Raw genomic sequence first — 13,971 nt, forward strand, 5'->3', positions numbered from 1 at the left:
GCAGCATTCAGATTTTTTCTTTAAATTCAATCGATAACATTATAATCGATTCTTAATGCTGCAATATTTTAAGTTATGAATTTTAGATTTTTCTTTAGAATATCTTATATTTTTCTTTTCCAGTTTTAACAACTAGCCCTTTACTTTTCCATGTTTGAGCTTAACCATATTACTTTTCATTCTCACATTTTTTTATTATAATTTATATATATATATATATATATATATATATAAGTGAACGTGTCTGTGTGTGTCTGTCTGTACATTTCCCTACGCAATAACTGTCAATTTTTAGTCTATAGACTCGAAATTTGAAATACCAGGTACTGAGATTTGGGAAAATCGATGTGATGGGTGTCAGCCAGAAATTTGGCTGTTAAGGGGCCAAATTTCAACGATTTGACCTTTAAGAACTCTACCAAACTCCTCCGACAATTTTGGGTCTAGACACTTGAAATTTTAGATATAGGTTCCTTGAACCTGGATCTAACTTAATAAAGTGATTTGAGCCCAAAACAATAAATTTTAAGGGGCCATAATAGGAGTAAAAAAAAAAAAAAAAAAAAAAAAAAAAAAAAAAAAAATTGACTTTTTTTTTTATTGCTCAGCATACACCTCCAAACACCCGGGCAACGCCGGGCACCCATGCTAGTATATATATATATATATATATATATATATATATATATGATAGTGTGTGTGTTCTTTTGTGTGTCACATTTACATCCTAGTCGTTTAATTGTTATGTTCTATTTCTTGTCATAAATAATTTTACCAAGAATTCTTCATAAGTTTTGGTTTCGGCTTTCACTATAGCTGATGGCACTTAAATCATCTTTTTTTTTATAAATAATTTTATCAAGAATTTTTCATAATTTTGGTTTCGGTTTCGGTTATGACTGAATGAACTCAAGTTTTATATTTTTTTTTTTAATAAGTTTTTATTTCGGTTTCGATTCAAGCTAATGCTCCCAAGTCATATGGATATTTTTTATTTTTTTTATTTTGAAATCGCAACTTTATAATATATGAAAATTGAAAGGACATTAACTATTATAATATATATGAAATCTGCAAGGATTAAAATATCATATTTAAGAGTACTTTACGACCAGGCTTTACTGGGCATTCGTGCTAGCTTAGATAAATACTTTTGCAGTTTTAACAAAAGAGCTACAATAATATCAGAGCATCTCCACTTACACTGAACATCTACAGAATGCCAACAGCAATATATTGCATATGAATGAGTTCCCTGTGGAATTTCCACAGGTCCTGCTAGTATATACAGATAAAATGATATAAATAAAAATAAAATGAAAATTAAATCCTATGGTATGACTGAACGTACACTAAATATAATTAGATCCTTCTTAGACAATAGGACCATCCAGGTTGTCATTGATAGACGCACATCCAAGCAGCATAACGTTAATACAGGAGTGCCTCAGGGATTGATCCTTATTTCTGATATTCATAAACAACCTCTCTGATAATATTGTGTCCGAGATGGGTATATTTGCTGATGATACAATGCTCTATTACATGCAAAAGGGAAGAATGAATGTACATAAAATTTTTTCGAAGGAACGAGAAAAAAAAAAAAAAAAAAAAAAAAAAAAAAAAAAAACTCGCTAGAAATGTTCATTTTATTTTATTTATAACAATGGTATTTTTTTTAAAAATCATTTTTTCAGACGTTTTCTTTTTTTGTGTGGCTGTTCAATAAAAACTTTAAAATCCAAGTTGTGGGAAAGGATATTTAAAAAAATAATTTGAAACCAATTATTTTGTGCTTTCTTGGTGTAAATATTATTTTCGTTTTACTTTGACATTTTTAACAAAAAAAAAAAAAAAAAAAAAAAAAAAAAAAAAAAAAAAAATTTTTAATAATAAAATTGTCTTTTCTTTTTGTACATTTTAATTGCAACTAGTCCAATGCGTCCAAGAAGCAACACGCTAAACATGCCGCACAGAGCGCGTAGAGGCAACAGTTTTCCGTGTCAGAACTGTGATGTCTTTCCCGGTGGTGTTCTTGTACAATATATCTGGAAAAGACAATAAAAATTTTTTTAAAAACCCAAAAAACAAAACTTATTAAATACATAAGAAATGTTAACATGCATTCCGCCGGTTCGACCGCCATAGGTCAAATACAAATGGGCAAAAATTCATAGATGGTAGAAATCCTTGTAAGAGAGAAATACCAACAGTTAAAAGAAAGCATAAAATCGCAAAAGATAAGGACTCATGATTTCTGGAAAATCTATAATAGTGTAGTGAATAAAGGGGCAATCACTATCCAACAACCAGAAGGTCGCATGTACGAAGAAGAAGGCGGAACTGCTTGCCTGGCGATTCGATTCCAATTCGACCTCCAACAAACAGCACCTTCCTAAATTTCGCCATGTGGACTTGAGCCACACTTTGATGATGCGAAAATCACCCCTTCTCATGCCCGTGATATAAAAAAAAACAAAAAAACTTAAATACCTTCAAAGCATGTGGGGTTAATCTCATCCCTGCTATACTAATTAAGAAATGCTCAGCTGAGCTAGCCCCATACTTTCCAAGCTCTACAATAAATGTCTGGTTGAATCTCGCTTCCCTAATAGCTGAAAGATGGTCTCTGTGGTACCAGTGTACAAGGACTGATCCTCTCAATTATCGCCCTATCAGTTTCCTCCCCCTCTTTGCTTAAATCTTTGAGACCTTAATTAATCAAGCACTAGTCCACTCCCTCGCAAAAGCTAATGTCTCTGACAAACAGTATAGATTTAAGCAATGTTGTTCTGCTGCAGATATTTTAGTCATCTCTGAATGCATATACCATGCACTCGATAAGGTGGGTAAAGCCGGGGCTGTAGCCTTTGAATATATCCAAGGCCTTCGACAAAGTCTGGCACAAAGGGCTGCTAATGAAATTTAAATCCTATGGTATGACTAAACGTACACTAAATATAATTAGATCCTTCTTAGACAATAGGACCATCCAGGTTGTCATTGATGGACGCACATCCAAGCAGCATAACGTTAATACAGGAGTGCCTCAGGGATCGATCCTTATTTCTGATATTCATAAACAACCTCTCTGATAATATTGTGTCAGAGATGGGTATATTTGCTGATGATACAATGCTCTATAACATGCAAAAGGGAAGAACGAATGAAAGTTTTGTAAATATATAAAAAGAACGCACTCAGAAAGACACCCATTTATTTAAATATATTTTGTTTAAATACGTTCGTTTTATTACTTCCATTAAAAAGTTTTGTGTAAATAGAAAAAAACGTTTTTTTTTTTTAAATCCTTAAAAGTTTAGTAAATATTTAATATTAAAGAAAATGTTTTGTAAATGTATATTTTTTCTTTTAAATCTTTAAAAGTTTGGTAAATATATTTTAAAAAATTTGCTCGCGAACATTCGAATATGTCTGCTATTTGAGCTGTTTACAAGTTTAGAAACACCTAACGGCAATGTCAAGGTCGAACAAACGGTGCCCCTTGAATTGTTCGCTTATTTTTGTCGTCTGCTACGGGGTATCTAATCTTTACTTGATCCGAATGAATGTACATAAATCTAAGACAACGGCAGAATCATTAGAAAATGACCCCCAAACCGTAATGGAACGGGGGTCGTAAATGGATGCTGATATTTAATGCTAGTAAGACTAAGTTGCTCTCCTTTAACAATTACAAGAAGCCTCTCCAATTACAGATATCCATGACAAATAACACTACCTAAGAATTCTTCCTTCAAACTCCTCGGCTTAACATTCATGGGCAATATGAACTGGAACAAATACATTGAGGACATTGCAAAGGCTGCTGCAAAGACTGGGTTTCCTCTAAAAGACTACATACACCTGAAAGTGTTGTATACAAGACCACCAGTCGCCCATGCATAGCATACGGAGTATTGTTGCCACATCTGGGGGAGGGTGCATCTACCACTAGTCTCTCCCTTTTGGATAGGATCCGAAAAGCTCTTGTTTGTGTGTTTTTTTTTTTTTACACAGGCATCACCACATTATCAAGGCCAAGAGGCCACCCAAGGATAAGGGTTAAAGAGTACTGCAAATACTATGTGATTTTGAATATTTAGTTGGAGTTTATAGGGACAAATATCCTCGCACCAGGTTGTCCTGACAAATCCCGGTACATAGACACTCGAGGATAGTGTCTAGTAGGCATTCAAGTTCTGTGTGTGTATTCGCAAACATGCGAATGTGCGCAAACGTGTACGCAACCATATATGTGCATAAACTCTTGTTTTAATTTTTTTAAAACTTTGTTTTTCCTGGGGATGGGGCATTCTACCGGATACCAAACATTCTCCCATTAGTTTAGTTACTTCAACCGAGAGATCTTTTTAAGATTCTAACTATCCCTTTAAGTGCTATTGTTTGTATTTCTTTTGCACTTGGTTCACCGGGTATATTCGCCAGATAGTTTATGAAAATCTTTTTCATTAGCTTAGCTACTCGTATAATGACTGGCATGATTGATACCTTCTTAAGATTCCGGTTTATTTTCATGTCGTACATAAATCGTTGGTATTTTGTTATTTTCTCCCTCTCAGCTCTGTTAAGGCCAGCATCATTAGGGACGCTTACTTCAACTAGGGTTGCTACTTTCTCCCTCTTGTCCCATATCACTATGTCAGGCTTAATAGCCCCATTTTCTAGGTATGTGGCTGTAGGAATTTCTTAGTCGTAGTGGATGGTGTAGGACTTATTTCCAACTGTTGTTTCCGATAAACATGTTCAAGATTTGCTACTACATGGGATATTCAGCTAGGTGCGTGAACATGTGTGCGTGTATGTATGTGTAAAAAATTAAAGAAAAATTATTCGTTAAATGTTTTGATTTGTAAGGCAATCGTGCATGACAAGGGCTGTACATTGCGAGTGAAACAGTCGCATTTGCGAGTGATTTTTCAAAATGGCGACTAGAAATAATGAAACGCTTATCTTTTGGTGATTGCATTTCTTTCACTGACAATCTTCCAAAGTTCACTCATGAGTGAAAAATATCTTTTCAACTTTTTAATTTTTTTTTTTTTTTTTTTTAAATAAAACAAAGTTAAATTATTTAAATAGAAGTTTAATAGAACAATATACCCTTTTCTTTTTAATGAAGGCTGTTAAAAAATGTCTGAAGAAATTAGAATGTTTATACCTTCAAGTATCAACATTAAATTTATTGTATACTAGCAGGGGTGCCCGGCGTTGCTCGGGTGTTTGGAGGTGTATGCTGTGCAAAAAAAGCAAAAAAACAAAAAAAATTGGTTAATTTTTTAAAACTTTGACCCCTATTATGACCCCTTAAAATTTATAGTTTCGGGCTCAAATCACTTTATTAAGTTAGATCCAGGTTCAAGGAACCTATATCTAAAATTTCAAGTGTCTACACCCAAAATTGTCGGAGGAGTTTGGTAGAGTTCTTAAAGGTCAAATCGTTGAAATTTGACCCCTTAACAGCCAAATTTCTGGCTGACACCCGTCACATCGATTTTCCCAAATCTCAGTACCCGGTATTTCAAATTTCGAGTCTATAGACTAAAAATTGACAGAGTTATTGCGTAGGGAAATGTACACAGACAGACAGACACACAGACAGACAGACACGTTCACTTTTATAGATATATAGATTTAGAATTACACTTGTTAAAAAAAAAATAAAAATAAAATAAATAAAAAAAAAACACATATAGAGAAAAATCTTTATGATGTACATACTCATCACAGAACTAAGATGTCATATTCTAAAAATCATAAGTTTGGCTAGTAACTTTTCTATTTGGCTAGTAAACGAAAATATTTAGTTGTCAAAGGTCAACTAAAGATAACTTTTGTCCGTAGAACCCTGATTACTGATCCCTGCCCAGAAAAACGCAAATACTTACGTGGGCTGTCCATAAGGCTGGTTCTGTTGAGGAGGTTGTGCTGGCCAATATCCTGGTGGGGGAGGTTCACCACCCCTTGGTGGAGCTTGGGGGTAGCCAGGAGGGTAATAACCCCATTGAGGGGGATTTGGGTTCATAGGTTGATAATTTGTTGGAGGGGGATAAGCTGAAAATGGAGGTGCCGTAGGTGGCATCCCACCCATGGGATATGGACCAGTTTCGACAGTTTTCTGACCGGGACGGGGATGAGTGGAATACGGAGGTGGCTGTGCTTCACCGTACTGTGATGACATTATCTAGAAAAAAAAAAGAAAAAAACAAAAAAAAAAACAAAAACATTGATTTAGAATTCTTTGTATTCAGTATAAAAAGAAACAAAATAATCGCTAAAACTCTAAAAATACTTGATCAATTTACGTGAATTTTGGAATTTAGGGGCTGCGAGGTAACATTGTTTTCATTTGTGAGTGAAGTTTATAAAACAGCCTAATTACGTTGTCCATGAAAAAGTTGATGAATACTTAACTCTTAGAGCAAAAAAGATTTTACAGTGCTCTCATTGTGAATAAATCATTTTTAAAAACATCAGTGTTTTTTTCCAACTGGTGACTAAAAAAAGTTTTGGCAAGTTTTTTTTTTTTTAACTGACACTCTTCCATTAGTAAATGAAAAATGTCTTGTTAAACTCGTCTTAAGGAGAAGTGCTTACCAATACCCTGGAAAACCTCATCAGTATGCCCTGTATCTAAGAATTCAGGTGATAAATCATCTCCCTCTCAGTACAGACCAATAAGTCTGTCATGAGTAAGTTGCTGGTATTAAATGAAGTAGTCAACCACCTCAGCAGAAATAACCTTAGTGACATGCAATGTGGCTTCTGCTAGATCCACAGCAAATGTGCTAATGGTTATATCTCGTAGAATTAGTGAATCTCTCGACAAAGGCTTCCTTTCTAGGGCAGTCATTTGTTGATATCTATGCTGATGACATGACCATCTATGGCAATACATCAAAGGTCGTAAATGACAAAGTTCTCCTCTGATCTTGAGCGCATGGTACAGTGGGGGAAGAGGTGGCTGGTTACTTTTAATGTATCTAAAACCAAGCTCCTATTTTTACATCATCAACGCTCTGATCCCCATCTGGCATCAATTGAAATGGATGGCTCGTCTTGGGGGAGGCTCCATGTTTTGACAAGCTTCTGGGTTTGACCTTTACTCCTGATCTGAAATGGAACACGTACATCAAATCTGTTGCTAGGGACGCTGGGAAAATGGTGGGATCCTTCTACCGCTCCAGAAGATATCTCACTACTGATGCAATTCTCTATCTGTATAAAAGCCAAGTACGTCCGAGGATGTCACATCTGGGCAGGAGCTGCTAAAAACAGCCTATCCTGCCTTGACAGAGTACAAAACAGACTTCGTGGTTTAGTGGGGGGATGCCCTTTTCTCTTCCCTGCAACCTCTCTCCCACAAAAGAGACGTTGCAAAAAAGAATCTGAAAACCGTATCCGTCGCAAATTAATAGTTTCGGAGATATTAATATTTTTCCAATGGATTATTTTCTTTAATCTACAAAACCAATCTACTAGTTCTAGTTCACGCTTTTTCTAAAATAATACCCAAGCGGATATTTGTTTAATCGTTATTTCTACGGCAGGTGCTCGTCTGAGCTCCAATCCCTCGTCCTCCCTTGCCAATCTTTCACGAGAAACACCCGTCTGGCTAAAACTACTGTCAATAATTTTCCCCACTCTTTATCTGTGCCTAAATCCAAACGTAGATTCCATGAGCAAAGCTTCTTTCTTAGAACTGCACACCAGTGGAACTCTCTGCCGCTTGCCCGTTTCCCACCTGATTACACCTTGGACGTCTTCAAGTCCAACATAAACAAACTCCTGACAAACTGCCCCTTAAGTAAGACACTATCAAACCCCAATAATAATGATTACTACAATACTATCTCATCGATTACTGTACACGCAATAACCCTTATCCCTGAGTGGCCTTCGGGCCTTGATAAGTGGTGACCCCCCCTCCCCATGTAAAAAAAAAATATATATATATATATATATATATATATATATATATAAGACTTTGGTGAGTAAATTAATTATTTACTTTTTAATAGACACTTCAAAATTGGAGGGGGGGGGCGTAAATTAAAAAAACAAAAACGTTTGTCTAAAATATTATATTTGGTTTATTGGAAAGAGTATAAAATTTCACATTGACCCTGAAAATATCGTAAAAATTGAAACAATAGAAAATTGATAGATTTTTAAAGTTTAAATATTGAAAAATAATTGACTCGTAAAATTCAATTAATTTCATTACTGTTAAAAAAAAAAAAAAATATTTCTATTACTTTTTATACAACTTTAATAGTTTATTTTGGAAGTATAATCCATTAAGAAAATAACCCACTTTTAAAAGAGAAATTACGAATTTTTTAAATATTTTATTCGCAGTTTCGTGTTAGGGGTGTCAAATTCTGATACACCTATCCCTTGATCTCTTAAAAAATAAATAAATAAAATAAAAAAAAATAAAATAAAAAAATAAAAAATTACATCTGAAAGATTGCACTTTTGAATTTCAACATGTCCCGCTAGTGACAATTATTTTTACAAAGAAAAAAAAAATCATTCTTTTTCCTTTCCTTAATAATATTGATCCAGTCAGAGATCTTATTTTTTATTGTTTTTATTTCAAAAAGGAAACTTAGGTAAATGTTCTCGTGCCAGAAAAGAACGGGAGAAAATTATTAGGTAAATGTTAAAAAAGGTGCCTAATTGTCTTGATTGCTCAGAAAAGGGAATTCTTTTTCCATTTTTTTTTTTTGTGGGGTGGGGAGATGCAAATAAAGGACAGCGGTTGATAAATTGGAATTAAGTTTATCTTATTTCGTTTCCATTGATTCTTCTTATATAAATTGTAAATTTCAAAGAATTTGGTAAATCAGTATCATATGATCACGTGACAACACTAGTATATCCTTCAAAATTGAATGGACAGGCAGGAAAATTTGTTGACACATTGTCATGTGAGGACATTTTCCGGGTTTGTATTACTGTACACAGATTCGAAAAAGTTGTCAAAAAACAAATATATAACAAATAAATGTTATTAAAGGCAAGATAAATTACTTTTCTACCAAACTGGATATAATTTTCGTGTTTTTATTCAATTTAACATGTTTATTCAGCTCGAAAAGCATACAGTGTTTAGCGATGTAATACATCGCCGATGTATTGGAAAATTCAAGATGGCGGCCGATTCTCTTTAACACGGTAAGTTCAGGAAAAGGTGTTATAAATAAACTAGACAAAATACTATTAAAAACCACCGAATATATGTCAACTTATGTCACGGTAACATATATTGAGCGAATTTCAAACAGTATTTTGTCTAGTTTATTATTTATTACACCTTTTTCCAAACTTACCGTGTTAAAGAGAGAATCGGCCGCCATCTTGAATTTTCCAATCGCTAAACATTGTATGCTTTTCGAGCTGAATAAACATGTTAAATTGAATAAAAACACGAAAATTATATCCAGTTAGGTAGAAAAGTAACTTATCTTGCCTTTAATAACATTTATTTGTTATATATTTGTTTTGTGACCACTTTTTCGAATCTATGTGTACAGTAATACAAACCCTTAGAAGTATTAGAATATTACAACTTTTTATAATAATATTAAAAATGTATAATTAAAAATATTACATTTAAATTAAAACTTAAGATACAATTTCTTATTAAAAATTTTGGCTAAGATACACCTGAAGAAGGCCGGAGGTTATATCGACTGAAACATTGTGAAAATAACACAGATGAGAAGAGTAGTCCGAATAATCCAAATACGAAATATCAATCCTCATCTCAAAAATTAAAATTAAAAATGAATTTGATTGAAAGTCAACGCGAAATAAGATATTCAAATGGTCCCTATAATAAAATTGAACGAAATTAAATATTGAATTTTTTAAACTTACAATTTCTGAAGAATTAAACCCGAATAAATCCATGAACAAACAAAAATACGCGTTTACATTTTAAAATTGAAAAGTAGTTTCCATTTAATGTGATGAAATTAGCAACAAAAAAAAAAAAAAAAAAAAAAAAAAAAAAAAAAAAAAAAAAAAAAAAACGAATTCTTCTGAAAATGACGCCAGAGATGACGCAACAAGGACAAAGTGACGTCGCTTATTCAATTTAGAATACTCGAATATGTGGGTGTAAGCAGGCCATGCTCCCAGACGTTATCGCCTTTAAGTAAACACACACACACATTTCATAGTTCTTCAGTGCGGTTAGACTAGCACGCGTCCTAAACAAGAGTTCAAACTTACAACCATCTATATTTCAGGTTAATATTTTCAGGGCTGAAGCAACCAATGAAGTTTTAACGAGGTTAGTGCAAGAGTGCAAGTAGGAAAACACACACGAACAACCTTTTTTAGCAATTTTAGAAGTTCCAAACCTCAGCGTCTATTGATCAGAATTTTACAAATGAAGGCCCGTTGGAAAGGTAATGACCTCAGTTGTGTAGTGGGCTATGTGACATTTGCCCTTAAGGTCGCACATTAAGGGGATCATCCATAGCCTATTTTTGGCACTTTTTTTTTTTTACAGCCATAAAATGTTTCAATCATAATCGTTTTCCTAGTTTTGCATATGAATTACAAAATATCTTATTCTTTCCCTAAAACCACTGGCCTCGATGGAGGGAACTAAAACTTGCTATGGTTTCAAATGATCTTTGGTTTTCATACATAAAGTGAATTTCAGTGTATAAGGATTATTTGACACTCGAGATATTCATAATCTTACCCTATTTCCAAAAGAAGGGAGATAGAAATATTTGGAATCAAGTCTCCCCTTGCTGTTTTTTTTTTTCAGATCATCTGAAACCGCAGCAGCAAGTTTTAGTCTCCCCTTCATCAAGGCCAGGAATTTTGGAAAATGTGTTGGATAAAATAGAAACAGTTGCGAATTTTACAATTTTACAAGACCAATAAATATTGGAGAAAAAAAAAAAAAAATTACCAAAACGTCGGTTTCATGTTTTCTGTTAAGTGTGGTCTGTAATTAGTTAAAAAAATTTTTTTTTTTATTTCAAAGAGTGCCTATTAGTTAAAAAAAAAAAAAAAAAAGATAAAATAACAGATCTGAGGGCAGATTGCTGGTGTCCGGGCGACAGGTGCTATAACAACAAATGAGGTAATAACAGCTCATGATAGGAATTATTTTGTCAAGATGGGAATTTTACCTAACATCTTCGATGCTCTATGTTGAAGGCAAGAAATGAGGATCACAAAACAAACTACCTGGAAATTTCAAAACAAACTTTATTGGTGCACAGGATATTCTTGCAAAATAGTACACCCATCTTGCATCCAACTTTGGAGCTGGTAGTTAGCTTCAATGAAGCGGCAGTTTCAGTCCTTTTGACTTCTGCAATATTGTTGTAGCCTGTTGCAGGAAAGGATGTATTTAGCCATGTTTCATTGGACCTTGTGGCCGTAAAAAATTGGTAACAACGCAAACAGGCTGCATACCGAAGATGAAAAGTTGTAGACATTCCGTCTTATAAGTAGATATCTCACTGCTAATGCAATTTTTTTTTTTTTTTTTTTTTTTTTACAAAGGCATCACCACATTATCAAGGCCCAGAGGCCACTCAAGGATAAGGGTTAAAGAGTGTACAGTAGAAGTTGGTCAATATAGTAATCATTAGTAATGAAAATTTGGTAAATTTAATAACTTATATGGAACGGCTCATCAAGAACTTATTTACTTTAGACTTGAACAAAACCATATTGTAGTCAGCCGGAAAGCAGGAAAACGGAAGACAATTCCACAGGCGTGCAGTTCTAAGAAAGAAGCTTTGTTCATGGAATCTACGTTTAGGTTTAGGGACAGATAAAGAGTGGGGGAAATTATTGATAGTGTTTACAGCTAGACGAGTGTTTCTTGTGAAAGTTTGGCGAGGGGGGACCATAGATTGAAGCTCAGTTGAACACTTTCCATGAAAATAACGATACATCAGAGACAAACTCGCAACATCTCTTCTGTGAGATAGAGGTTGCAAGGAGGAGAAAAGGACATTTCCTACGAGGCTACGAAGTCTATTTTGAACTCTATCAAGGCAGGCCAAGTCCTTTCTAGCAGCTCCTGCCCAGATGTGGCAACAGTATTCCATCCTTGGACGTACCTGGCTCTTATATAGATAGAGAATAGCATCAGCAGTGAGATATCTACTGGATCGATAGAAAGATCCCACCATTTTTCCAGCGGCCTTGGCAACAGATTTGATATACGTGTTCCATTTAAGATCAGGAGTAATGGTCAAGCCCAGAAGCTTGTCAAAACTTGAGGCCTCCTGAAGACGAGAGCCATTCATTTCAATTGATGACAAATGTGGATTAGAATGTTGATGATGTAAAGAGAGAAGCTTGGTTTTAGATGCATTAAAAGTAACCAGCCACTCCTTTCCCCATTGTACTACGTGCTCAAGATCAGAGGAGAGAGAATTGGAGAGAACTTGCTCGTTTACTGTCTTAGATGTGGTACCATAAATGGTAGTGTCGTCAGCATAAATGTCTACAAATGATGTAAGGATATGATTTGGAAGATCATTAATGTAGATCAGGAAAAGAGTTGGGCCCAGGATGGATCCCTGAGGGACACCGGCATTAATACTGTGAGCTTCTGATTTTTGCCCCTCAACTACTACTCTTATGAACCTATCAGAAAGAAATGATTTAATAATTGAGAAGACTTTTCCAGCTATACCATAGCTAGCGATCTTATGAAGTAAACCTTTATGCCATACCCTATCAAAGGCTTTAGATATGTCAAGAGCAATTGCCCTAGAAAGATTGCCACCGTCGAGAGATTTGCTAATCCTATGCGATATAACTGTAAGGACATCTGCTGTAGATCTAGCAGAACGGAAACCATATTGAGTGTCACTAAGAAGGTTATTTTTGTTGAGATGTTTGATTACTTCTGTATTTAATACAGATTCTAGCAACTTACTCATGACGCACAGGAGACTTATTGGCCTGTACTGAGAGGGGGATGAGCGATCACCTGAATTCTTAAATACAGGGCATACTGATGAGATTTTCCAGGGAGATGGGAAACTATTCTCCTTAAGACAACGTTTAAACAGTTTTGTAAGTATGGGCGCTAGTTCAGGTTGAAGTTTTTTGAGTACTATAATTGGAATACCATCAGGGCCAGTTGCTTTACTGGAATCAAGGTTTTTGATTAGCTTGGCAACATCACGTACAGATATACGTATATCACGTAGCGTGTTTTCTGATACAAGAGGAAATATTGGGGGTTGGCGGTCTTGGTCGCAAAGGGTAGAATTAGCTGCAAAGTTCTTGACAAAGAGTTTGGCTTTGTCTGATGCTGACGAGATTACCTCAGGTCCATTGATAATAGTTGGGATGGAGCACACGCTTCTGTTCAGGATTCTGTTTGCTATTTGCCAAAACTGGTGGGAACCAAGCCGCTGCTCAGCTACTTTGGACTTAACAGATTGAGCATATAACTCTCTTGCGTTCCTTATTACTTTCTTACAATGGTTGCTGGCAGTCCTGAAAACGGCTTTAGTTTCCATACATCTATTACGTTTGAAGCAGTGGAAAAAGTGATTTCTGTGCGCAATGGCAGCAGCACATTCTGGAGAGAACCATGGCTGGCTGTTAGGTTTTTGCTGAAACTTTTTAGAGGGTATGAAATGGTCAATACCTACAATTAACCATTCAGTTAGGTCTAATACTATAGAGGACACATCCTTTTTAAACATGGAATGCAGAGGTAGATCAGATATAAATGTACGGAAGCTATCCCAGTCAGCCTTAGTGTATCGATATACTGTACGATGAAGAGGTACGTCTGGGGACTTATTACATTTCATTTTTATCTTAATTGATACAACAGAGTGGTCGGAAGATCCAAGAGGCGACAGAACAGAAACTGAACATAGTTCAGGGCAAGTTGTGAGAAAAAGGTCTAGTAGGCTCGCATACTGGCCGTCA

The 13,971-nt window shown here is 35.0% G+C and overlaps 1 protein-coding gene and 1 long non-coding RNA gene across 4 annotated transcripts in view; one reads left to right on the forward strand and one right to left on the reverse strand.

Annotated features, from left to right (window-relative positions):
- The window catches only part of LOC145263640 (uncharacterized), a 417,445-nt gene that overhangs the window by 112,209 nt on the left and 291,265 nt on the right, over positions 1 to 13,971 (forward strand). The gene's annotated exons all lie outside the window — the stretch shown is intronic.
- LOC145263632 (uncharacterized) overlaps positions 1,855 to 13,971 on the reverse strand; it is a 59,445-nt gene continuing 47,328 nt past the window's right edge. For 2 of the 3 annotated variants that reach the window (XM_080120483.1, XM_080120484.1), the window contains 2 exons: positions 5,910 to 6,205; positions 1,855 to 2,048 (listed from right to left, as the gene is read on the reverse strand). In XM_080120483.1, the coding sequence (XP_079976609.1) occupies positions 1,931 to 2,048; positions 5,910 to 6,202 (411 nt within the window). In that variant the 5' untranslated portion in view covers positions 6,203 to 6,205 and the 3' untranslated portion in view covers positions 1,855 to 1,930. Of the gene's footprint in view, positions 2,049 to 5,909; positions 6,206 to 9,909; positions 10,047 to 13,971 lie in introns of those variants that run through there. The other variant, XM_080120482.1, reaches the window with a different exon arrangement.

The sequence above is a fragment of the Euprymna scolopes genome, chromosome 39 (assembly GCF_053919585.1).
Source record: "Euprymna scolopes isolate OS-2025 chromosome 39, ASM5391958v1, whole genome shotgun sequence".
Classification (NCBI taxonomy): domain Eukaryota; kingdom Metazoa; phylum Mollusca; class Cephalopoda; order Sepiida; family Sepiolidae; genus Euprymna; species Euprymna scolopes.